We start from the raw sequence: 23,200 nt of genomic DNA, 5'->3' as shown, positions 1-23,200 counted from the left end.
CTACAGGCCGAAGGAGTTTCTAGAAAAGTTTTGTTAGTTGGTTGCAATTGAAATGAATGATGCGCATAGGTTCAATTTGGCATGTTGAGAAGATGTAGTGAAGAGGCATGAGGGAAGAAGCTGAGTCTTCTGCTCCTAAGACCTCTCGAATTGAACTTCTTCTCAAGCCGTGGAGCCGTAGCTCGCCTTCTCCCGTGCGTGCAGACCGTCCCCAATGCTTTGAAGGATCCCGGTTGGGGTTCTGTAGTCTTTCTCCCAAAACATGCAATATGCCTGAGAAGTCAGTAGCTGAAAGAGGAAGTGAACTCGAAAGGAAGGAAGCTTTCGCGCTAGCCTCCCGGCAAATCGTCGGCGATGCCTTGACCAAAATTTATGGGAAAGACCTTTAGCTTTTTTTTGGGAGCTTTGATCGAGTCTTTTCCCTTCATAAAACACGACCGTCCCATCCCGCTCCACCACCACCCAACATGGCCTCCGACGAGATCGTCTGGTCCATTATCAACAACCAGTTCTGCTCCTTCAAGCTCAAACTCCCCGGCAACCAATCGCACCAAAAATCTACCAAACAAACCTTCTGCCGCAACGAACACAATGTGACCGGTCTCTGCAATCGACAATCCTGCCCTCTCGCCAACTCTCGCTATGCCACAATCCGTTCCGACCCTGCCACCGGTCGTCTCTATCTCTACATCAAAACCGTCGAGCGCGCACACTTACCGTCAAAATGGTGGGAAAAGATCAGATTGAGCGGAAATTATGCCAAGGCGCTGGAACAGGTGGATGAGAGGCTGATCTATTGGCCCAAGTTCCTGGTACATAAGTGTAAACAACGACTCACGCGGTTGACACAAGTGAGAGTCCGGGCGGCGAAGTTGGCAAAGGAAGAGGAGAGATTGGGCGAGCGCATGGTGAGCAAGCAGGCGCCGAAGATTCGGAGAAGAGAAGCGACACGTGAGAGGAAAGCGGAGGCTGCGGCGAAAATCGAGAGGGCAATTGAGAGGGAGCTGGTGGAGAGGTTAAGATCCGGAGCATATGGTGATCGACCACTGAATGTGGAGGAGGGAGTGTGGAAGAAGGTTATGAGAGGATTGGAGAGGAGTGCAGAGGGTCTCAGAGATGAGGATTTGGATGAAGGTATTGAGGAGGAGTACGAGTATGAGAATGAGGAGGGAATCGCGGAGGAGGAAGATGGCAACGTTGAATACGTGAGCGACATGGAAGAGTCAGACGATGAAGATGACATGGAGGACTTTGACGATTGGCTGGGTGGACAAAGCGGAGACGAGCAGGCTGCGGGAGAAGACTCTGACGCAGACTCGGCAGCAGAAGGAGAAGAAGATGGCAGCGGAGACGATGATGGGGAAGACGCGGACGACGACACAGCAGCGCTCAAGAAGAAGCTGGACACTCTCAAGCGGAAACGACCTGCTGCGCCGGCCGCGCCGAAGCCTCGCAAAAAGCCGACGAAGAAGGGCAAGGGTCCGAAGACGAACATCGAGTACGAATACGTGCCGGAGCCGGCGCAGAGGGAGATGTTGCTTGCGAAATAGATGGAGATGCGTGTTGGTGGTCAGTCACTCTAATGTCCCAGTCTTCGCTAGCGTTGGCGTTTAGGGTGCAGGACCGCGCAATGGAGATTTTTGATACGCCAAAACATCGTGTTGCAAAGGATACCAGTCGTTTCGGAAGGTAATTCGTGTTTTTGGATTGGCAAGCTGGAGGATACTGCCATCCCACTCAGCGTCCGGGTAAGGCGCCAGCCGGGTCTACTCAACAATCGATAGGAGTTGCTGACACGGCCCCGTCAGAGCTTTCTTTCTTCTTGCCATAACGGAACATGATGCACATCTGACCACATGGCTCATTAGGCGAGGCGTGAGCTACATGCGCGGGAACCGGTACGTGCGTCTTAAGCGACTCGACCCAGCCTTGTGCGTGCGTCAACCTGTCAGCAATATTGCAAACCGACAGAAGGACCGCCGACCCGTTAGAAACAGCAATTCTGCTACTTCACTCATTAACATTTCCAAAACAAAAGGTGTCGGAAGTCCTCTCGCTGCCTCACTGCGGATCTGAGCGTTCACACGTCACGCCGCCTGCCTTCTCCAGTCTCATTTCTGACTAGGAGACAAGAGCAGCCCCACAAGCAAAGCTTCGAAGCTGCGTACATCGCTCGCCACCAGGACCTGACGACATGGCTGATGACACGCCAGTATCGCGCAGCGGGAAACCGTCTGGAGAGGACTCGCGCTTGGCTAAAGCTGATGATATCGTCGAGACTGAAGTCCCCGTCGCGACTGAAGACGATATCGTAGCTTTCTTGAAGCAAGAGGCCACCGAATACTTGCGACCTGCCGTTGTAGCTGGAGAAACGAGGTGGCTATTAAGACAGGTCAAATCCGACTGCCTAGCATCCAGCCCAGCAAAGATTTGTGAGCTGTCCGAAGCAAGTCTAATTGAGCTCGCCTCTCCGATCTTTTGGGCGCGGATCGCAAGAAACAAAAAGTTCAAGGACGAGCTTAAAGAGGCTTCGAAGCAATACGACGCGGTGTACGATGGGGACGCATGGACAGCCAAAGTCGTCACTCCAGGCTCGGCAAACGAGCAGTATGAGCAGTGGCTGGACAGCGGGAACGCACTGGAACCCTTACCTCGAGGCATATTTTTCTCAGTGACGCGGCCGAATTCAGGGGATTCTCGACGGCGGTCGTCAAGGCCATATGAATTGTCAGCAGAGCCTGGACATAGCTACGGAGCAGTCGTCATTAAGATTGAAGACGGCTGTCTAAAGCTATTGTGCGAATTGGCCGGCCAGCTTGGAATAGCCGCAATCGCTTGTACGCACCACATCATGATGCGAGAACGTGCCATGGAGCCATCAAAGTTGCTGGACAGCACATCGCCAAAGCTCTCAAATCAGAGGTTTGAGCTCAACGGTCTGGCGATCAAGAATGATGACGAACATGGGACAATTCGATTGGACCTCGACTTCCACAATCGTACAGGCGCGACTCAAGATGCACTGGACCAAGCTCGTGCTCGCATGACCTGCTTGAGACTAAGATCGTGTTGTAAGTCGTTCTTGGCTTCAGAGAAGAGACGTAGGCTGACAGACATTCGTAGTCGTTGTTCTGGTCACAGAAGCGACCAGACCGCTCCCAGGACTCAACCTTGACCGCTTCCGCTTTCCATCGCTCCCTTCGGTCCCTCTCCAATCATTGAAGTTCATGTACTTTGTTGAGCGACTCTTCGATGACGCATTGAATGTGCGTCGACTCTGGAGCGTGCCCGATACCTGGACACAATACAAGAAGGAACATACTCTAGAGTGGCTACTGATAATCTCGACCTTTATTGGTGAAATTTCCGTGCTTGCGGGAACGATCCAAAGACTGGATTACGAGGTCGTCACTCTGTCAAGTGTAACTGCTCTATCTGACATAAAGAAGCTTCGTGCGCGCGTAGCCAGGCTTCGCGCAGACATGGATCGATCCAGTCATATGTTCCGGTTTTTTGACGCTCACGTGAACTCCTATCCTGGGCCAAAGAGCGGCACCAGGAAGTCGGAAGCCCCGTCAATACACGTCGCTCCAACAGAACGTGAGCTCGCAAGCATTTCGTATGCGAGCGAATACGCGTGGATGGACAAGCAAGCTGCAGATCTAATGGTACTACTCAATCAGGCCCTGCAGCTCGTGGTTGCCCAGATCTCAATTGAGCAGACTGCCGCCTCTCTCGAAATGTCCAATATCATGGCCAGAGATTCGGCCATTGGCATCAAGAACGGCGAGCGTTCGACGCAGCTGACACTTCTGGCGGCCATCTATCTGCCGCTCACCCTGGCGACGGGTATCTTTGGTAAGCATGATACCACGTCACTCTTGGACGAGTTCCCGCTGACCATCTACCCCTTCTTAGGCATGAACATCACAGAGATCAACGACGGCACCCCGCGCTTCTGGTGGGCCATTGTCGTAGCAGTCCTGTTGTTGATCCCTTCGGGAATCTTCATCACATACATCTTGTTGATCAGCAGGCGGGACAAGCGACCAGAGCAGCAAAAAGATCAAGACTTAGACGATCAAGACGAGATGGCATCAATATTCTCGTTGTATAGCTCTCGCACGTCCATCTCATCACTATTCCAGGTTCAGAGCGGCATCGCGGCCTTGCGGACGAGCTCAGCGAAGGATCCATCCAATCCCATCCAAGAACATCCGGCCAAGAAGGAGTGACTAGCTGAACACTGTAGATCAAAAAGCAAATCCAAGCCGCTGTCTCGAGGCTCGACTTCCAGAGACCCTGCTCTTGCGGCAGCGCAAGTGGATAAGAAGCGCGAACGCAAGACGTATCCAAGATGCCATCTTGACACTCCAGCGCCAGGCCAACGATGCCAAACCCAAGCTGCAGATTCTTGAGATCGAGGTCCGAGGTCTTGCGTTTGTGGGCGACAACATCAACTTCATCGATGTGCTGAACACCATCATGACCTCCTCATTCATGCGTGTTCGGGAACAGGTTTAGACTGCCATTCCAGGCTCTGAGCCCGATGGCATATCCGCTTCATCGTAAAGCGTCGTCGAGCACTGGAAGGACCATACCATTGATCAGAGGGGGATTTTGCAAGAGTCGCACCAGACCGCACGTTCGAGTAGGTGCTCTTTGGCAACGGAACGGAACAGGTCTTTGTCAGTCAGGAAACCGACAAAGCCCGGCTGCGGAAGGGCCTGGTCGGAATAGAGGATGCAAACATACGATTCACCTTACTGTGTGTGGGAAACAATAGCTGTGCAGCTCACACCCATTCTCGGAATGTGATTACGAACATTGGGCACTATTCGTCGGACAAAGCACGCTTCCAGTCGAACATTACAGTGACACTCTGCTGTAACACATGCTGTCACACCGCATACCACTCAAAGACAACGTCCTCTTCACGGTCATGCGTCTGACGGCGAGCTACGGTCAATGTACATCGACCTTCGTTGCACAATTGAAGATAAAAATAGTAAGATATGGTATATACACACTTCTCGCAACTCATCAATCATACCACGCTAACATCATCGCCTCCGCCGAACACTTTCTCTACATCTAAACCAAACCAAACAAATCTACTTGATCAAAAAGTCCACAACCTTCTTCCCAAAACTCCTCTGCACAGGCGCACTCTCGACCCTCGAAATATTCCCCTTGTCATCACTGACCAAGTTCTCCTGGCTCGACATCTCCGCCGTAGCGATAGACTGCGTGTCCGGCAATCTCGGGTTGCGGGTGCAGAGACCGAAGATGACTAGCGGAACACACAGGCAGATACCGGTGATGGTCAACAAACGCTGACAGTGGCGGTAGGACAAGATGATGGCTTCGCGCTCGGGTGTACCGATTGGGTACTCGTAGACGGTGACGAAGGGGTTGGCGTACATGGCGGAGGCGATGGCCGTGGCATTGGAGGAGACCGCGGCGAGGTTGGTGTTCAGAGAACCCGGCAGAGTTTGGCGCCAGATGGCACCGCTGATGGCGCCGCCGAAAGCGGAACCGACGTTGTAGAGGGCGAGGAAGAGGGCGGTGACGATGGCGACGTGTTCGTGTTGGGTGGCCGCTTGGATGGAGGCTTGGGCGGGGAAGGGGAAGAGACCGCCGCCGATGCCGAGGAGGACTTGTGCGCCGATCAAGCCGGAGAGATTGGCCGGCGAGGCGCCGCCGCGGTAGTGGATGAGCAGGCCGAACGCGACGAGGTAAAGGACTGTGCCGGCGAAGATGAAGGGTTTCAGACGGCGGACGAAGAAGACGACCAGACCGGCGATGATGCCGGTGAGGACGGAGACGAAGGTGTAGAGACCGGTGATGCGGGTGGCGGAGAGGATGGACTGGTCGAAGGCGACGACCGTGACGGTGTAGAGGTAGTCGCCTTGCATGTACCAGGTCATGTTGATCATGAGACCCATGCAAAGAGGACCCCAGACGGCGCGGTCGCGGAGGAGGTGGTACGGAAGCATGGGATGAGGGGCCTTGGTCTGCCAGAAGAAGAAGATGGGGAAGAGAACGAAGCCGATGACGATTGGAGCAACGATATGAGGTTCGCTCCATGCTTGAGCGCCGTCTCCAGCGAGGGTGAACGGGACGAGGAGACAGCCGAGAGCGCCCATGACGAGGACGATGGAGATGACGTCGAGTTGCCAGAAGAGCGAGACCATGAGCTTGGGGAAGCCGAGCATCTGGAAGGGTGTCTGGTAGTCGGCGAGATCTTCGTGTCGCTTCGCACGGCGGTGAGCAAGCCACAGGCAGAGGAAGACGGGTGCAACGACGACCGGGAAGATGATGGCGAACATGCCGATTCCCCATCTCCAGGAGGTGACGCCGAGGACGGCGTTGGCGATGTTGCCCGCAACCCATGTGTTGATCAGGTATGGCGCATTGGGGATGTACGAGAAGAAGAGACGAGCTCGGAGTGAGGTAATGTCGGCGATGATGATCTCGACGAGGAGGACAACGAGTGTCCAGCCAATCTGTTGTGTTGTTAGCTGTCGTTCGTGGTGTATCGAATGGATGAGCTGCCTACTTGGAAGAGTACCGCACCCGCGGCGAACGAGTGAACGCCATTGGAGAAGGTCTCGACGATTGATCCGACGAGGTAGAAAACGACCGTAACGATCAACAACTCAGCACGACCAAAGACATCGGCAATCTTGGCTGCCGTTGGTTGTGCTGCAGCGGCGGCAACACCTCTCACGACAGCGACAGTTGCAAGCAAGGAGTGTTGCGAGTAGCTTGCTGTGGCATATGGCTATACGAGTGTCAGTCGAAGACCTTTGTCCGGAAGCAATATGAACGAACCTGGTAGGTATATCTCAGCGTGTTGTCCAGAGTGTAGACATAGGCCAACACAAAGATGGTGATGAACAAGAACACTCGGTCGGTAAAGGTAATGTGCTTGGAGAGTTGCTCAACACGCCTCACACCAGGACTCGTCTTGCCCGTGAGGATGATCTCGTCGTCAGAGCTGTACCGAGGAGTGGCATTGCCCTTGGCATCGGAGGAGTGCGTCGAGTCGGCAAGACCAGCCTCGGCTCCCTTGTGATATTGTTCCTGGGAGGCCATAGCGAGTCCTTGTCTGAGAAGCCAGACAATGCAGAACTAAGGCAAGGTAGAACAGGGATATTGAAAGACACACAAGGGTCGGTGAAGGGTGAGGTTGAAGGAGATCACTGCTTTTATCAGATCACAGGATGAGGAAATCAGATAAGGACGGTGCACTAGCGAGACGCACGGCCCAAACTCTGTCTGGACGTGGCTTTTCTTTCCTTTTGCCGATGTGCGAGAAATTGGAAGCTTTTCGCTCACCCAGGGTCCGGAAAACCCACTCTTTCGCTACCAATTCACTCATCGGCTTCACGTCGGCCAGCCCGTAACCCACGCTATGGCTCGGTAGCGCTGGATCAAGACCATCCCGAAGTCGGTCGAGCTCTGCCAGTTCCCAGGTCGTTCCATGGAGAGCTCTCGAACGCTTGTCCAGAAGATCTCTTTGTTCTCCGGCATCGCAGGGATCCGGCATGGGGAGCTCGCAGGGCCCTGCTGACCTCACAGCGCTAATCTCTCGGCTCACAGCGCTAAACTTCGGCTTACATGCTAAAAGCGGAACTTATATGCCGGAAGCGGAACTGTAAGCCGAGCTCTACGGGGTAGCTGGAAAATCGATCCCTTAAGGTTATCGATAAGGTTAGGCGCTGGGATTTACTGCGAATATATTAAACTAGTACGTATTCTATAGCATGCTAAGACTACTAGCGCGGATTCGAGAAGTTCGCTCTTACCTTCTTCTACCGTTCCTTCTACTGTCTTACTATCTACCTTACTACCTACCCCTATAGGTAGTTAATAGGTATGTTATCCCTAACATTACGATTAACCTTATAGGAATGCTAACATCTTAACAGCATTATTAAGAATCGAGAGTTTTAAGGACCCTATTACTTTACCCGCGACCTTACCCGCGACCTTACCGCTTACCTTACCGCTTACCTTACTAATCCGAATTCCTACATAACAAGATAGCGAAAGAGAGACTGTTATCTTAAACTTTAGCTTTAACGGAACAGGTAAGGACATATAGGACATTATGCATAAGGTTATCGCTAACCTTATGCAGAAATACTATAAGAAGATAGTTAAGGCATATAATAATAGATTAGAGTTTAGAGGCAAGAGTTTCGAGCTAGTATACTATTATCTATAACCTTAGCGCTAAGCTTATAGCTAACCTTCTAGGCAGGATAAATATTAGTATATAATCGTGCCGAAGGGTTAGGTAATCTGTCTAATGCCGAAGAAGTAGAAGTATATAAGAGACTAATATTAGCTATAAGGTTAGCGCTAACATTATTAGGTATACTAAGGAGGCGTTCTTATCTACCTTAAGGGACGCGAAAAACCCTACACTACCAGTTCTATATTACGTAGCAGAAATAAGTAGGGAATATCATTCTACTTAATATTATCCCTAACATTACTACTAACCTTATTACAGTTAGACTAGAGGAGGATTCTAGCTCGGACGATAAGGATGGATTTAAGTCGATTCTCCCGTACAAGTTAGAGGGCTAGGACAAGGCGAGACTATGCAACGTAAGCTTATTAATTACCTTATCCGTAACATTACTGCTAACCTTACCCTCTTAGGATCGCTCTACATCCTTTATTAACCTTAAGTAGCACGTAAGGGGAGCAGTAAGAAATCAATTTCACTTAATGTTACACCTGATGTTATAGCTAACCTTATTACTAGCATCGAATCCGAGTTTCTAGTTAAGGCGAAGGCAGAGATAGAGAGTATAAGAAGGGTAGAGATCGTAGCTACTCGTCTAAGGTTATCGCTAAGACTAAGGGTAACATTATCTATAACCTTACCGCCGACTATTTCCTAACCTTATCGCCTAGCCTAATACCGCCGGATCTTCGAAGCTACAGAGAAGGCTAGCGGCAAGCCTAGTGATCTTGTTAGTATAGTGTATAACACCTAATCCTACACCTAACATTATCGCTAACCTTATTACAGCCCTGCTACTCCGAAGAAACGCGGCCGGGAGGAAGATGTTAATAAAACGCCGGAAGAGCAGACTAACGGGCAGTATGTTATCTATAAGCTTATAGGTAATCTTATAGCTAATATTATTATAGAGATAAAAACCCCTTTAGACATCCGAGAACTAATAGCAAATCAGCGCGCACGCTAGCGGAAATTGCAGGATCTAAGTATATCATACCTAACACTACGGATAATATTATAGCTAACCTTATAACAGGCCTAGATTCCCTATGTATAAGGGCAATGTTAAGTCGAAGAAGAAGAGGGGCAACAAGGGAGGAGAGGTTATTTATAGGAAGGGAGACGTAAGTTTATTACTAACATTACTAGTAATCTTATTACTAACCTTATTAAAGGTAAAATACTCCGAGGCTATAGCGCACTATAAGACCATCTGGAACAAGGCCTTCCCGTGCGCGATCTGCAAGGATCTTAGGAATGGTAAAGTCATCTATGTTATCCTCCGTAATATTATCGCTAACCTTATTACAGCCGAATACTTCGAAATTAAGGAGTACCTAGGCTAGGACTTGTTCTTAGATAGTCCGAAGCTAAGGGACCAGATCAATTAGGGTGTCTAATAAGGTTAAGCATAACCTTACGAATAACCTTATAAGCGAGCGTATCGCGTAGGAGGAGTCTGCAGTTTTATTATACCCCGGCACGTAGCGCCCGAATCCAATTATACGATAAGATCCTCTATAACCTTACCCCTAATGTTAAGTAATTAACTTATCTCTGTCTTTATCTTCGAAGGTTAGTTCATAATAAATATAGATCCGTAGTATCAGCGATAATGTCAGCCATAGGGTCGCGAATGACATTATGTTGTCCTTCTTCTTATAATCGCTCGACATATATAATTAATAGCTCTTAGACCGCGATATATACTAGAATAGCGTTTATATATATGCTCTATACGCGTTAATTATCTATATCTATTTTATATATATAGATAATAGTTATTAAAGTATGCTCGTAGCCTAATAAATACTAGAATAGTGTTTATATATATACTACTATATGCGGGTTAATCTAGTATGTCTATCTTATAGACGAGAGATACTTATTAAGCTAGCTCGTAGCCTATTATATATTAGGGTCGCGTGTATACATATAGTTATATACGCGTTAGTCTAGTATATCTATCTCGTAGACGATAAATAGTCTTAAAACTAAGCGTATAGCCTAACATATTATATATACTAGGATAGCGTTTATATATAACGGTATATAGTCCCTAAACTACGCTCGTAGCCTAATATATACTAGGATAGTGCTTATATATATACTATATACGCGTTAATCTAGTATATCTATCTCGTAGACGTTAAATCATGCTTAAACTACGCTTATAGCCTAATCTATTATTATATATACTAGAGTAGCGTTTATATACTATACAGCTATTAATATACTAGATATATCGCTCGACATATATAATAAATAGCTCTTATACTACAATGTTAACTAGAATAGCGTTTTTATCCCTAATAACCCTAACCCTATCGGTCGACATAGGAAAGGGGAACCGGACCAAGGAGTCTAACATCGCGGGTAATCTTAACGATAATGTCATCTATGTTGCTATAGATAACATTATAGACGCAGTAGTCCTAGATCTAGCCCTCCTTCTAGAAGTACCCGAATCCGCGATTTATTTACCGCATTGCGTGTACGCTTATAAGCTAGCATGTTGTCCTTATATTCGGTGTCTGCAGAAGTGCTAGAGACCTAATGTTAGCTATAGTAACATCCGTAATATTACCGGTAACAACATACCTTAGTTAGGGAGGATTAGGGCCGATAGAGGTAGGAGTCTGCCTTATAGAAGCCGAAGGAATCGATGCTAATGTCCGACTAGACTGTAGTGTCGACTATAGTGTCCGTGATAAGCTCGCGCTTAATGCTTTCCCTCGTCTACGACCCCGCGAACGACCCCGTCTACGGCCCTCTTTATAGACTCGCGAACTGTTTTGAACATTCTCTAACTACCTTATAGCTACATTATTAGGATTAGGGGGTAGGGGGTTATCTATATTATTACCGCTGTTATTATCGCTAATATCATCTGGATGTCTAACTTCAGGGTTGTCTCTTCGTCGTTGCGCCCGCGTACGTTGTTGTTCTGCACGGTCGTCCGTATTATCGCCGCTGTCGTTATCGTCGTTATTACTACCGTTCCTCCGTGCGGCGTCTCGAAGGCGACGACGTTCGGCCTGCTCTTGTTCCCACTTCTTTTCGCGTTTTAACGCTAGCTATATTAGCGATGTTACCCTTAATATTAGCGATAACCTTACTAAGACGTCGCAGGTTTTTCTCTACCCGCTTCTATGCCGAGGGATCCTTTTAGTACGTCTATTGTCTATACTTAGCTCGCCCTCCCTATTAGCTAATAGCCTAAGCATTAATTAACTTCCTATTCTTATAAGCAAGGACGAGGTCACATCCTAGGAAGGAGTTAGTATAAGATTACGCATATTATTACCGCTAATATTAGGCATAACGTTACCTTTCCCTAAGGACTAGCCTACCTACCCCGATTGCTTATTAGAGTTCGTATTAGGGCGTTCGCTAAGCCATACCTCCCTCGGAACACAGGTAAAGTAGCTAGAGATACTATACGCAACATACTTATTGTCCTTGTTCTGTGCCTAATTTGCGACTTCGGGATCCGGGTGTGCTGCTTAATGTTAGCTACGAGGTTATCGGTAAGGCTATTAGTAACGTTACCTACCCCGCAAAGCATGTACTAATCCCTAATACTCTTCCTATATTACTGCTGTCGTAAGTAACTTTATCTAGCTAATAGCTTCCCAAAGGGCTAGGTTCTTGCCGAACTTCTCGTCGATATTGCGAAAGAAGTGAACACGGCATATTATAAGAACATCTCGTAGATGTTCTCGCTAGTCTCTAGCGAGGTTTTAACTAGGGAGTTTAATATCCTCGAGGTATTAACTAAGTCCTACTATTATATTAGGACGGTACTAAAGAAGGAGCTTACGGCTAAGGTTATAGATAGGATTATAGAAAGGATTATTAGCGAGGGTATCCTTAACATTACCTACCTAAATGTTGCTCTCCGGACTAGTCGCTCTTAACACACGCAAAGCCCCGGCCGTAGATATGCCGCTAATAAATCCGCTCCTTACTAAGGACCCGGGCAAGTACATCGAAGACACGATAGAATAGCCGTCGCTAGAATTAGTCCCTACGGAAGTTTCTATATACGCAACAAAGAGGGAAAACTAGAAAAGAATTAGTAACCCTACGGGTAACATTATTACCGAGGTTATGTATAAGGCCATAGGTTATCTTACTGTAGTTACTTTCGCCTTCGCATGTAAAGAGCACCTCGTTATCTTAGGTAATGCGATGTTCGAGACGTTTAAACGTTATGTTAATCTCGAAAGCGGTTAAACTAGCCTAGATCTAAGCTTAATCGTCGAACATGTATATAACGATCTATTGCTCGAGGTTATCGCTATACTAGATGTCGCGGAGGTATTACTAAGGTTACCGGTAAGCTAGGGGATAAGGTTATGCATAATATTACAGTTAATCTTACCTTATCGGCTAGCTTTTCCTGCTCTGCTATCTAAACCTAGTGTAGGGTTTGCACCGACCGGCTACCTGGCTATATAAGGACCTTTATCTTACGGATTATGCTGCCTACGATATTATTGCAGTTTAAAGCATTATAAACATCCTCTAGTATTTCGACATTATATAACTTAATCTACGCCTTTACGAGAGGGTTAACTCTGAATTTGTCTAACAATGTTAGCTATAATGCTATATATAATCTCGCCGATAATACTATACTTGTTGTTAAGGTTGGGTCCCTTGTCCTAAGCAAAACGTTCTAGATCTCGTTCCGGATCTATGTAGGTAGCTTGTTCGGGCTATTTAAAGGATAGTTATGTATCCCTTCCGCAACGAGAATTATCGTTAGAGTTCTATTAAAGTCGAGTAGTACTAGCTATGTAAATTTTGCTTAACATAGTACTCGTTGTTAAACAAATTAGCTAACACCGGTAGGATAATACTTTCCTATAATCTTATTAGCGAGGTCGCTACTAAGGTCGGCGGTGTTATTATAAGTAACGCTATTAGTAATAATAGCGATGTCCTTACACATAATATAATCGATGACCTAGTTAATAAGCTTACCGCATATAAATCTCCGGCACTAGTTGCCCTTATAGGCATAGCACTCGTCTGCCAGTAGTGTAATAGTATAAGGATTGTTAAAGAGCTCGTCGAATCGATTAAGACTAAAGTAACCGTTCGGCGCAAACTACTTATGCATATGCAGAGGTGCCGTATAGTAGTCGTAGTAGATACACTAGATAAAAGCGCTAAAGTAGTTAAGAACGTTCTGTAATAATATCTAGGTGCTTAGCTATAATATTAGCCGGGATAGTATAGATAATCTTACTAGTATTGTATCCTATCGGAAAATTATCGTGCAGGTCGCTAGATAAGGCGTGCATACACGGGAGTTTTAAAAACGGTTGTGAATCGTAGTAAATTCGATGTTAGCACGTGCGCGGTTATCTATAGCCTTATATGCGGTAGCACCCTGTCGGTTACGGATAGCTCGGTACTACATCTACTCTTGCTCGTCTGCATTCGAGTAGAATCGATTAATAACCTCTAGCACGATATACTCGTAGTGTTTAATACTACTGCACTGTTTTACAAGTCGAAGGATACGAGCGTTTCTAAGGAAAGGGCTTGTCGACATATGCAGACCTTTAATCTGCTTGTTCGTATATTAGATCTAGCGATGTTAGCAATAGTATTAACTATAAGGTTACCCCTAACCCTATCGCCGAGCTTATCGATAATGTCTATACCGCGCCCTAGATCTCCTTTAGGATAATCTTGTCTGTAGCTAGTCGGATCTCCGGGATTGCTCGTATATCGATAATATAGCCGATGCTATATAGTGCGGTTCTTAGATATTCGGGAATTAGAACGTAATGTTTAATCTTAAAGGCACGTGTACGTTCGGAGAGGTAGTATAGGATTCGACGTCCCTATTTATCGAAATTAGCTATAATGTCGCGCGTGACCTTATAGATAATATCTAGGGTAATATTAGCTATAACGTTAAGTTACATTTGCGACCCCTTCTACCTACCTGCCGAAGTCTTGTAATGCCGCGGCTTGTTGTTGCTCGATAACCTAATAGGCCGTAGGGTTCTGTAGGTTTCGAGAGACAAGAAATAGATTATAAGGACGCTATGCCGCTATGTTGCAATGTAGGTAATAGAATATACAATGTCGGTAATAATGTTAATGTAATAGTAAGGATCTCGGGAAGCTCGGCTTACAGTGAAAATTTTTGCATCTAAGTACGGATGTTACCCGCGTTTAGCGCGGATTTACCGAGATTTTAGCGCTGTGAGGTCAGCTACACCCACGGGGAGCTCGCGCCTCATCTGACATGCCGCAAGTCGACGGAAGAGTGTTGTGGATCATCAGACTGACCATTAGTGAAGTGCACGTGACTAGTGCCAAGGCATTCCCACACACAGATAGCTAAAGTGAGAATCTTACACTTAAGATTCTCTCTGCATAACAATATATACCTGCCAATTAGAGGTCTTCTTCTACTTAGCTTAAGTCTAATTACAACAGGTTATAAGCCCGGCGTAACTACTGCACACTTAAGGAAGAATTGTCTGTTCTAAGCGCAGCTACTAGAACCTTACTGTACACTGTTTAGACAGTTAACTAGCGAGCCGAGAAAGAGCTAGTTACAACAACAGCCGCAATGCAGGCTAATAAGTTTAAGACTGCGAAGGAGAATAAAGTCCTAAGAAAGGGAAGCAACTTCTCAGACTGGTTAAGGATGCTTAAAGCAGCCCTTATAGACAAGGAGGTGTTAGGCTATGTCTTTTATAACATTCCCTAGTGCCCTGCCTAACCAAAGCTAGGAATTAAAGTTAGATATCCCTCTCTACCAACTGAGGAGAGTACTACTTTATCCTCCTAGGCTCTAACTCCTTCCTAAGGAGGGGACACTCTAGTAACAGAACCCATTCTGACTGGTGGACTAAGACCAACTCCTCTCTAAGTCTAGCACAAGTATAACCTAATTGCATACGGGATTGTTAGCAAAAGGATTAACTAATCTCTAAGGCCTAACTTTAGGGATACAGAGAAGACAGCTAAGGAACTGTATAATACTGTTGCAGCTACCTACAGGCCTGTTGTAACTATAAACATTTATAATAGCCTAAGGATTCTTAGAATTAGCAATATTAAGATCTAAGGAACAAACACTTAGAAGTACTGTAAGGACTTCTAGAAGTAGCATTACAAGTACATCTCTATAACAGAACAATACTCTAGGTCTAAGAGCATTCTAGTCTTAAAGCTTACCTTTAGTAATAAGCAGATTAGGCTGTTCTTTATCTAGGGCCTCTACTATCTAGAATACCTAAGAAGCTAGAGACAATCCTATTATATTAAGAACACAACTCTTAAAGAGCTAATTACCTTATTAATTAAGGAACCTCCTCTACAGACATAGAGGACAGCAGGAGGATTTAGGGGTGCTGCAGTAGATAATAATTAGTGTACTAAGTGTACTTATTATATCTACACAAATGCAGATTGCTTTAAGAAGCACCCTAACAAGGCCCTAAAGTCCTAGGTATATAGAGGAAAAGGAGGATCTAACAAGGACAAGAAAAAGTCCTAAGACAAGAGCAAGAGACATAATAAGAAGGGAGGAAAGGGTGCTGCAGCAATTAAGCCTATCTCCTCTTCTAATACAGGCTTAGGCTCTAATTTAGACAGCTTATTTGCAGGAGCAGCAATTGCTGCTGCTAGAATACAAAGGAGTAATACTATTATCTAGGATTCTAGTATATTATACTACTTCTTTAATAACAAGTCCTAGTTCTTAGACCTTAAACCCCTAGAAACCCTAATTAGGTTCTCTTAAGCTATTAGACAAAGCATAGTTACACACTTAGGAAGTGTAAGGATTATAATAAAGTACAAGGGGAATAAGTTAAACATTACCTTGCAAGATGTGTTGTACTCTCCTAACTTTAATTACAACCTTATCTTAGTAGAGACTCTTTAGCTAAAGTGCAAGGTCTACCTGGATAGGCTATCTTTATGCATTCTAAGGAATAGTAAGAAGATAGGCAAGATTTAGTCTACTTATAATGTTCTAATCCTCTAGAATGCAACTGTCTCTCTTCCTAAGGGGAGTACTAAAGTTGCTTCTACAACTAATAAGAACATGTCCTGTCTAGCCTTTACTATGCCTAAGGCTAATATAACAAGATAGCACTAGAGACTAGGCTATATAAGGAACAAGATTCTTAGTGCAACAAAGGCTTAAGTCTAAGGACTTAAGTAGATTAACACATCTACACTTAAGCACTGTAAGCTATGCAAGCTTGCAAGGTTACAGAGAGTAGTATTAAGAACTCTAAGACTAACACCTTAATCCTTATTAGATAAGGTCTATATTAACATTATAGGACTAATCTTTCTACTAGACATCTTTAGATACAAGTGCATCCTTATAATTACTAATGCAAAGTTAAGAAGGAGATAGGCCATCTTCTGCAAGCTTAAATTACAAGCTGCACAAATTATTAAGAAATAGACTACTAAGACATTCAACTAGTACAAAAAGATAGTTAAGATCTAGTTCTTAGATAGAGGAGGAGAGTTTGACAACAATAATCTAATTACATTTGCAGAGAATAAGGGACTAAGATAGGATTTCTTAGCTCCCTATACTCCTAAGTAGAATAGAATTGTAGAATTATCTAACAAGGTTATCCTTAACAAGGCAAGAGCAATAATAATTAACTCTAGCCTACCTCTCCCTTTCTAGAGTTTTGCAGTTGCATATGCAATCTTCCTTACTAACAGGCTAGTATGCCTGTTAACTAACAAAATTCCTCTTTAGGAATTTAATTAAGATCTTAATGCTAGAACTCTATATATTAATCTAACAAAGGTTAGGAGATTTAGATGCAGAGCATATCTGCATAATTAGGGGAGACCTAATTTATAGAAGTTCTATCCTAGAGCAGAGAAATACTAGAATCTAGGATTCTAGGAGAACACTTTAACTAACTATATAGTTTAGAAGTTTGAACTATCTACCCTTGCTAGGTTTTAGCACAAGATTGTAACCTCTCCTTATGTAACATATAATAAGGATAAGGTATACAGTATAATACCTGCTGCCCTAGACTTCTAGGGGGAGAGTTTCCTGCAACTAATGCAACTTATTGCTATAGAATAGGAAGTCTATACTATCTACACTAAGGATTAAGATTAGGGCTAGGATGCCTAAGGGCAAGATGCCTAACCTCTTACTACTTCTTATCTTTAAGAAGTAGAGAACATATTTAATACTATGTAGAGAGAGAGAAACTAAGCCTCCCTTTTAACATCTTAGGGGGAGCAAACATTAGGTTAGGATATACAGTCCTAGGATAACTAACACAAGTAGTCTAAGCCTAATTAGCTAGAGGCTACTAAGCATAAAGAAGCCTCCTAGCTAGCTTAGGGGGAGTATGTTTCTAAGGAAACAGGAAGTCCTAAGGGATTCTAAGGAAGTCCTAAGGGATTCTAGGAGCAGGCTAATGCCTTATTAACACAGCTATAATATTAAGCATTAGCAGAGAATTGCCCTAAAAGGGAAGACCTCTAAGATTATGCTATAACTCCCTTCCTAGACATTTATATTATAGGAAAGAGGAAAGTAGGGAGAAGCCCTAAGAGACCTAAGAAATTAGGTAATAAAGCAAGTCCTAAAAGCTTAGGCACATTTAGACTCTTAAGAAGTAGAAGATTAGTTGTAAGAAAAGACTATAGCAAGATCTAGAAGATAGGACTTAAAGCAACAAATCCTAATCTGTCTAATCCTAAGACAGTTAAGGAAGCTCTCTCTAGATCTAACTATAAGGAATAGGAGAAAGCTATTATTAAGGAAGCTAAGTTACTTAAGTCTACAGGATGCCTTAAATAGAAACTTATTAGTACCCTCCCTAAGGGGAGAGTCCCTCTTATAGGGAAATAGGTCTTTAAGATTAAGGTGCTCCTAGATAGAACTGTAGAGAAGTACAAGGCTAGATAGACAGCTAGGGGATTTACACAAAGGAAGGGACTTAACTATATTAATACCTTTGCTCCTACCCTAAGAGCTGCAACAGGGAGAATACTTCTGTCCCTCTTAGTTAACTTTAGCTAGAAGAGGAGACAAGTTAATATTAAGACTGCATTCCTAAATCCAAACCTAGATAAGCAGATCTTTATTAAGCTACTAGAGGGAGCTTATCTCTTTAAGAAAGATGCCTACAAGTACATTATATATGTTAAGAAAGGACTGTATAGGCTTAAGCAGGCAGCTGCTCTCTAGCACTACGATGCTATAGACACTCTCTAAAAGCTTAGTCTGTTAAGAACTGTTAGTAATGCTTGCCTCTTTTAAGGGAAAGGCATCCTTGTTCTCCTTTATATAGATAACTTCTAGATCTTTAGACAGTTAGACTATAAGATTAACAAGCTAATTAAGGGATTAGAGCAGAAGTACATAATTAAGGTTATTAATACTAATGTCTTTCTTAGACTTTACCTAAAGGAAGGGAAAGATAGCTCTATGTCTGTCTCTTAGGAACACTATTCTAGAGACAAACTTTAAGGACATAGTCTTAGTAATGCAAAGAGTGTTAAGTACCCCCTTAACACCCTCCTTAAACCCCTCTAGGATAAGGGAACAAAGGAGGACTATAATCTCTTTAACAAGATTATTAGGGAACTGTAACATCTGTTAAACTATACTAGACCAGATATTAGTTTTGCTATTAACTACTATGCAAGGTTCCTTTAGAACCTAGGACCTTTGTATGTTTAGGTAGCTAAACACATCTAGAGATATGTTACAGGCACAATTAATAAGTGCCTTGTATATAGGAAAACTAAGGAGCAAATTTAGATTAAAGCATTCTTAGACTCTAACTTTGCTAGTAATCCTAGCATATCTAGGTCTACCTTAGGAATGCTCTTTAAAATTGCAGGAGGCCTAGTTATCTAGAGATCTTAACTGCAGAAAGAAGTAGTGCTATCTAGTACTAAGGCAGAGTACCTCTCTCTTACTAAGGCAACAAGAGAAGTGAATTAGGTAAGGAATCTTATTAATAAGCTCTAGCCCTTTACCTAGGCCAAAAGCATTTCTACTATCCTTATTAAAGTAGACAATTAATTAGCTATTAGCCTTGTAGAAAACTATGCTAACTCCAAAAGATTAAGATATGTCTCTCTTAGGAACTATTACTACAGAGAGCAATATAACAAGGGGAGTATTAAGGTAGAGTTTGTAAGGACAGATATGCAGCTTGTAGACTGTCTAACAAAACCAAAATCCCTAAACACCATCCTCTAATGTAGGCGTCTACTAAAAAGAGCATCTCGTGCGAGCATAAGAGGAACACATCCTAACATAGTCGCACGAAATAAGAGGCTGATACAGAAATTGAACCTGTGACCTTCTGATTTGTAGTTAGAAATCATACTACTAGACTAACCAGCCCTTAATAAGAAGAGGGAAATTGCTCTTAAATTTATGCCTTAGTACCTACATTCCTACCTAAGAAGGATTCCCTCCCTAGAATTATATTATTTTATTTGTTACAAAACTAAGAAGCACAACACTTAGAACACTTATTTTATTCTTATCTATACAAAGGAAAGGAGGCAACTACATACCTCTACAAAAGCATCTAAGAAACTATAAGAAAAACACCTAGCTAAAGGAAAACTTTTCTATAAAAACCCAAAAGTATTAGAGCATATCCTAGAACCTATAGCCTGCCCCCCTAGAACTACTACTAAAAGACTAAGCTAATTCCCCTAGAATCTTAACTTAAAGCCTAGGAGAATGTTAGTTTCTATTAGGGAAGAAGGGATTTTAAGGAGAACATATATAGGATGCTGTACTACTAACTACTGCTTTATCTCTGCCTTGTTAGAGCTTAACATTTAGCTAAAAGGAGTCTAGTTATAGTATAACACAAATCCCTAAGGATTAGGAGTTGTTAGACTAGGGTAGTTTTCTACTAGGAAGGCCTACTCCCTTAGGTTATATAGCTCCTCTATTACTATATTAATAAGGTCTGTAGTAAGGAGATCCTTATTAAGCTTAGCTATAAACCTATTAAAGCAAGCTACAAAAGAGAAGGGACCCTAAGCCCTAACATTTACTCTATTATAGTGTCTGTTTATCTCTCCTCTAATAAGTTAATATATAGTCTAATGTGCTACAGAACTATCTTTGTAGATCTATAGGAGATCTCTACTACTAACAGCTCTTGCTTTATCGATAACTTGCTAGAAGGTTTTCCTAGGGACAGAGAAAGCTGCTCTTCTTCTAGAAGCTATAGCTAGTAATATAAATTATATTGTTAATAGCTATAAGGGATAGATAATAGATTAGCTAATAAATTAGCTAAATAGATAAGAGGTGTAGATTGTAAAGTAGAGGAATAAAAAAGCTAGAAGAAGATGCTTTTTATTAAGCTAAAGCTAAGCATTAGCTACGTAGTAGGTAAATACCTGCTATATTTAGGTAATAGACAGCTCGTAATAATGCAGCTACTAATAGGGGAGTGTTGTGGATTATCAGACTAACTATTAGTAAAGTGCACGTAACTAGTGCTAAGGCATTCCTACACACAGATAGCTAAAGTAAGAATCTCACACTTAAGATTCTCTCTGCATAACAATATATACCTGCCAATTAGAGGTCTTCTTCCACTCAGCTTAAGTCCAATCATAACAAAGAGTACCTCGAGAGTCGTATAGGATCGCCAAATTTTGCTCAGAAATGAGGGCATGACTTCTCCCGGATCCCTCCGCTGTTTGAACCGCCCAGCCGCACCGCCAACGGTTCACAAACATCCACATTTCTTGGCCGTCCTCAGCCCGAGCACTTCGTACGCGAGCAATGTACCCATCCCGCCGAATGATGCCCGACGTGGAAGAGATCTCAGCCGTATGAACGAAACCCTCCACGCACCCGGTGGATCCTTGCAAGCGGTGTGCACTCGACGAATGACCGGATCCACACCCTCGTCACAGCTGCGTATGTACACCGATCAACGGAGTCTCTCTCATCGGAAGAAATGGCCGCAAAATGATGTGATAAATAAGTGGGGTTCGAGCCGAGGGATGGATGATGAGCAACAACAAGCGTGGGACGATTCTGAACGAGGTTGAGAAAAAGGCGAGAAAAAGTCTAATCTGATCCAAAGCGGGGCATCTGATATTTTTTATCTGATCGCGCTAATGTGGAGCGAGTCAACGACATGGTCTGCTAGTCTAGACGATGGGGAGTGCGAAGAGGAGATGGGACCCTCGCTCAACGCGGCGAGTATTGACGGTCGAGAGCGGCCGCGGCTTCGAGGACTGAGAGCCGTGCGAAGGTCGAACGAAATGTCGGTCTGGCTGAGAAGATTGCTCGATTGCTCTCAGCCCGCGTCCAGCGTGGGAGGAAGCTCGTCTGCATCCCGCGTCGTCGTTCGCCTGGCCCTGAGACGAGGCACACCTCACCTTAGCCGATCGAGAGCTCATGGTGGCCTCGGACAACGCCCAATTCGAACCTGTGCCGCTCGTGCAGACTTTCAACAGCCTGCATCCATACCACATCCCTCTCCCGACGCACAGGTCCGCACATGGCACATGTCAAAGCAGCGGATCCTTCTGGACCCATGCAGGACCCACAAACCCGAGTTTGAATGCTTCCGTGCTCGCCTTGGCAGATGCTTGGAACGAGGGCGCCACCGGGTCGTTGGGCTGATCTTGCTGCAAGGATTGGGACCCGATTATGAAAACGTGGTGGTGCAGGGTTGTTCCAGATGTTCGCAGATGCATGGGTAGGTCCGATGTCGCGTTGTTGTCGGGCACAGAGTGGGAGTAAGGCGAATGGTACAGATGGCGGCATACGACTGTGGAAGAGCCAGTCTTCCGAGGGACCTGCCTCTGTTCATTGCAGAGCTCTTTGTGTCTGTGATGATGGCAAAGGCAGGCAGAGCAAACGAAAGCAGAAGAAGCTGCACGCGCCGTGCGTCCTTTCTGCTGCGCAATTGCCAGCAAGATTGTCGAACCGACTGCTGTCTCTCGGACGACGAAAGATGAATCGAGAAGATGTTGAAAGGCGAAGAACCTGTTTGTCGACCAGCGCGCCGGATGGTCGAGCTGCAAGTGGAGCGATTCACGTGAATGAAAAGCTGCAAAAAGAGCAATTCACGGGAACCGAAAGCTGCGAGTAGAACAATTCAATACGTACTTTGCCTTGCCGACTTTCATCATCAAACCACTCTTCACACCATCTCAATTGCACAATCATCACCATCCGGAACAACCATGGCGACCACCGACCACGACGAAGGATCGCTCCTCGACCGCGCGATAGACTGGAATGGTTCCATTAGCGACATGGTTGACATCTGCTGTGATCTCGTGATCGACTTCAACGAGTCGGATACCGATGCCGCTGAGGTCGCAGTACGAAAAGTGTGCGCGGTTCTCCTTGAGCGTGCAGATCTTCCAGAAGTGTTTCGCGCGCAATACCTCGTCTTCCTGGTGGCGACAGAAGATGATGGCGACTGGGCTGCCATGCGGTCCCAACTGGCAGCCGCAGAGACTGCAGTCGCGCAAGCATACTGTCCCATCGCCTATGAGCATGCCAAGTGTCTCGACACCGTGAGACTGGCGGAAACAATTCAGGTGCGTTTGTACACGATCTCCTCGGCGACCAGTCACTGATCCTTCGCAGAGCATTATCGAACAAGTAGACGCAGAGTTGCTCGCGCCAACAGGCTCGCCTCCGTTCCCACACGACTCCGCGAATTCATTCCCGAAGTCCACAGAAGAGGTCGAGAAGAGAGGGAATGAGCAGAAGGAGAAGGAGAAGCATGAAGAGGGAAAGAACAAGGGCGAAGAAGACAAGAAGGACGAGCTGCTACATCAGGCAAGCGAGCCAGCGTTGCGGAGGAGTTCGGAGCTCTGAACCTGTCTTCTGCGAGTTTCGGTCTACCAGCCACCATTCCGGAGGAGCAGCCAGCA

At 45.0% G+C, this 23,200-nt stretch overlaps 5 protein-coding genes across 5 annotated transcripts; 4 read left to right on the top strand and 1 right to left on the bottom strand.

Moving 5' to 3' along the window:
* Positions 1-448: 448 nt before the first annotated feature.
* MYCGRDRAFT_101478 (uncharacterized protein) lies at positions 449-1,550 on the top strand (the record flags this gene model as incomplete). The annotated part of the gene is made up of 1 exon (XM_003849012.1): positions 449-1,550. One exon carries the CDS (start codon positions 468-470, stop codon positions 1,548-1,550), a length of 1,083 nt encoding a protein of 360 aa, XP_003849060.1.
* A 3,564-nt stretch (positions 1,551-5,114) lies between these two features.
* MYCGRDRAFT_207068 (putative siderophore-dependent iron transporter) lies at positions 5,115-7,142 on the bottom strand (the record flags this gene model as incomplete). Its single annotated transcript, XM_003848890.1, has 3 exons — positions 5,115-6,509; positions 6,563-6,787; positions 6,838-7,142. The coding sequence occupies 3 exons, from the start codon at positions 7,099-7,101 to the stop codon at positions 5,115-5,117; spliced, it is 1,884 nt and encodes a 627-aa protein (XP_003848938.1).
* Positions 7,143-7,553: 411 nt separating this feature from the next.
* Positions 7,554-9,612, top strand: MYCGRDRAFT_96335 (uncharacterized protein; the record flags this gene model as incomplete). The annotated part of the gene is made up of 9 exons (XM_003849013.1): positions 7,554-7,663; positions 7,772-7,802; positions 7,872-7,882; positions 8,086-8,099; positions 8,528-8,591; positions 9,056-9,127; positions 9,303-9,390; positions 9,442-9,526; positions 9,578-9,612. 9 exons carry the CDS (start codon positions 7,554-7,556, stop codon positions 9,610-9,612), a joined length of 510 nt encoding a protein of 169 aa, XP_003849061.1.
* A 12,026-nt stretch (positions 9,613-21,638) lies between these two features.
* On the top strand, positions 21,639-22,203 carry MYCGRDRAFT_82455 (uncharacterized protein; the record flags this gene model as incomplete). The annotated part of the gene is made up of 1 exon (XM_003849014.1): positions 21,639-22,203. A coding segment is annotated over one exon (166 nt), but the record flags the coding sequence as incomplete, so codon positions are not given.
* A 295-nt stretch (positions 22,204-22,498) lies between these two features.
* On the top strand, positions 22,499-23,144 carry MYCGRDRAFT_96334 (uncharacterized protein; the record flags this gene model as incomplete). Its single annotated transcript, XM_003849015.1, has 2 exons — positions 22,499-22,861; positions 22,911-23,144. The coding sequence occupies 2 exons, from the start codon at positions 22,499-22,501 to the stop codon at positions 23,142-23,144; spliced, it is 597 nt and encodes a 198-aa protein (XP_003849063.1).
* Between the last annotated feature and the right edge of the window lie 56 nt (positions 23,145-23,200).

The sequence above is a fragment of the Zymoseptoria tritici genome, chromosome 10, assembly GCF_000219625.1.
Source record: "Zymoseptoria tritici IPO323 chromosome 10, whole genome shotgun sequence".
In the NCBI taxonomy this organism is placed as follows: Eukaryota; Fungi; Ascomycota; class Dothideomycetes; order Mycosphaerellales; family Mycosphaerellaceae; genus Zymoseptoria; species Zymoseptoria tritici.
The sequence above is the reverse complement of the archived record's forward strand: the minus strand, read 5'-3'. Positions and strand labels throughout refer to the sequence as shown.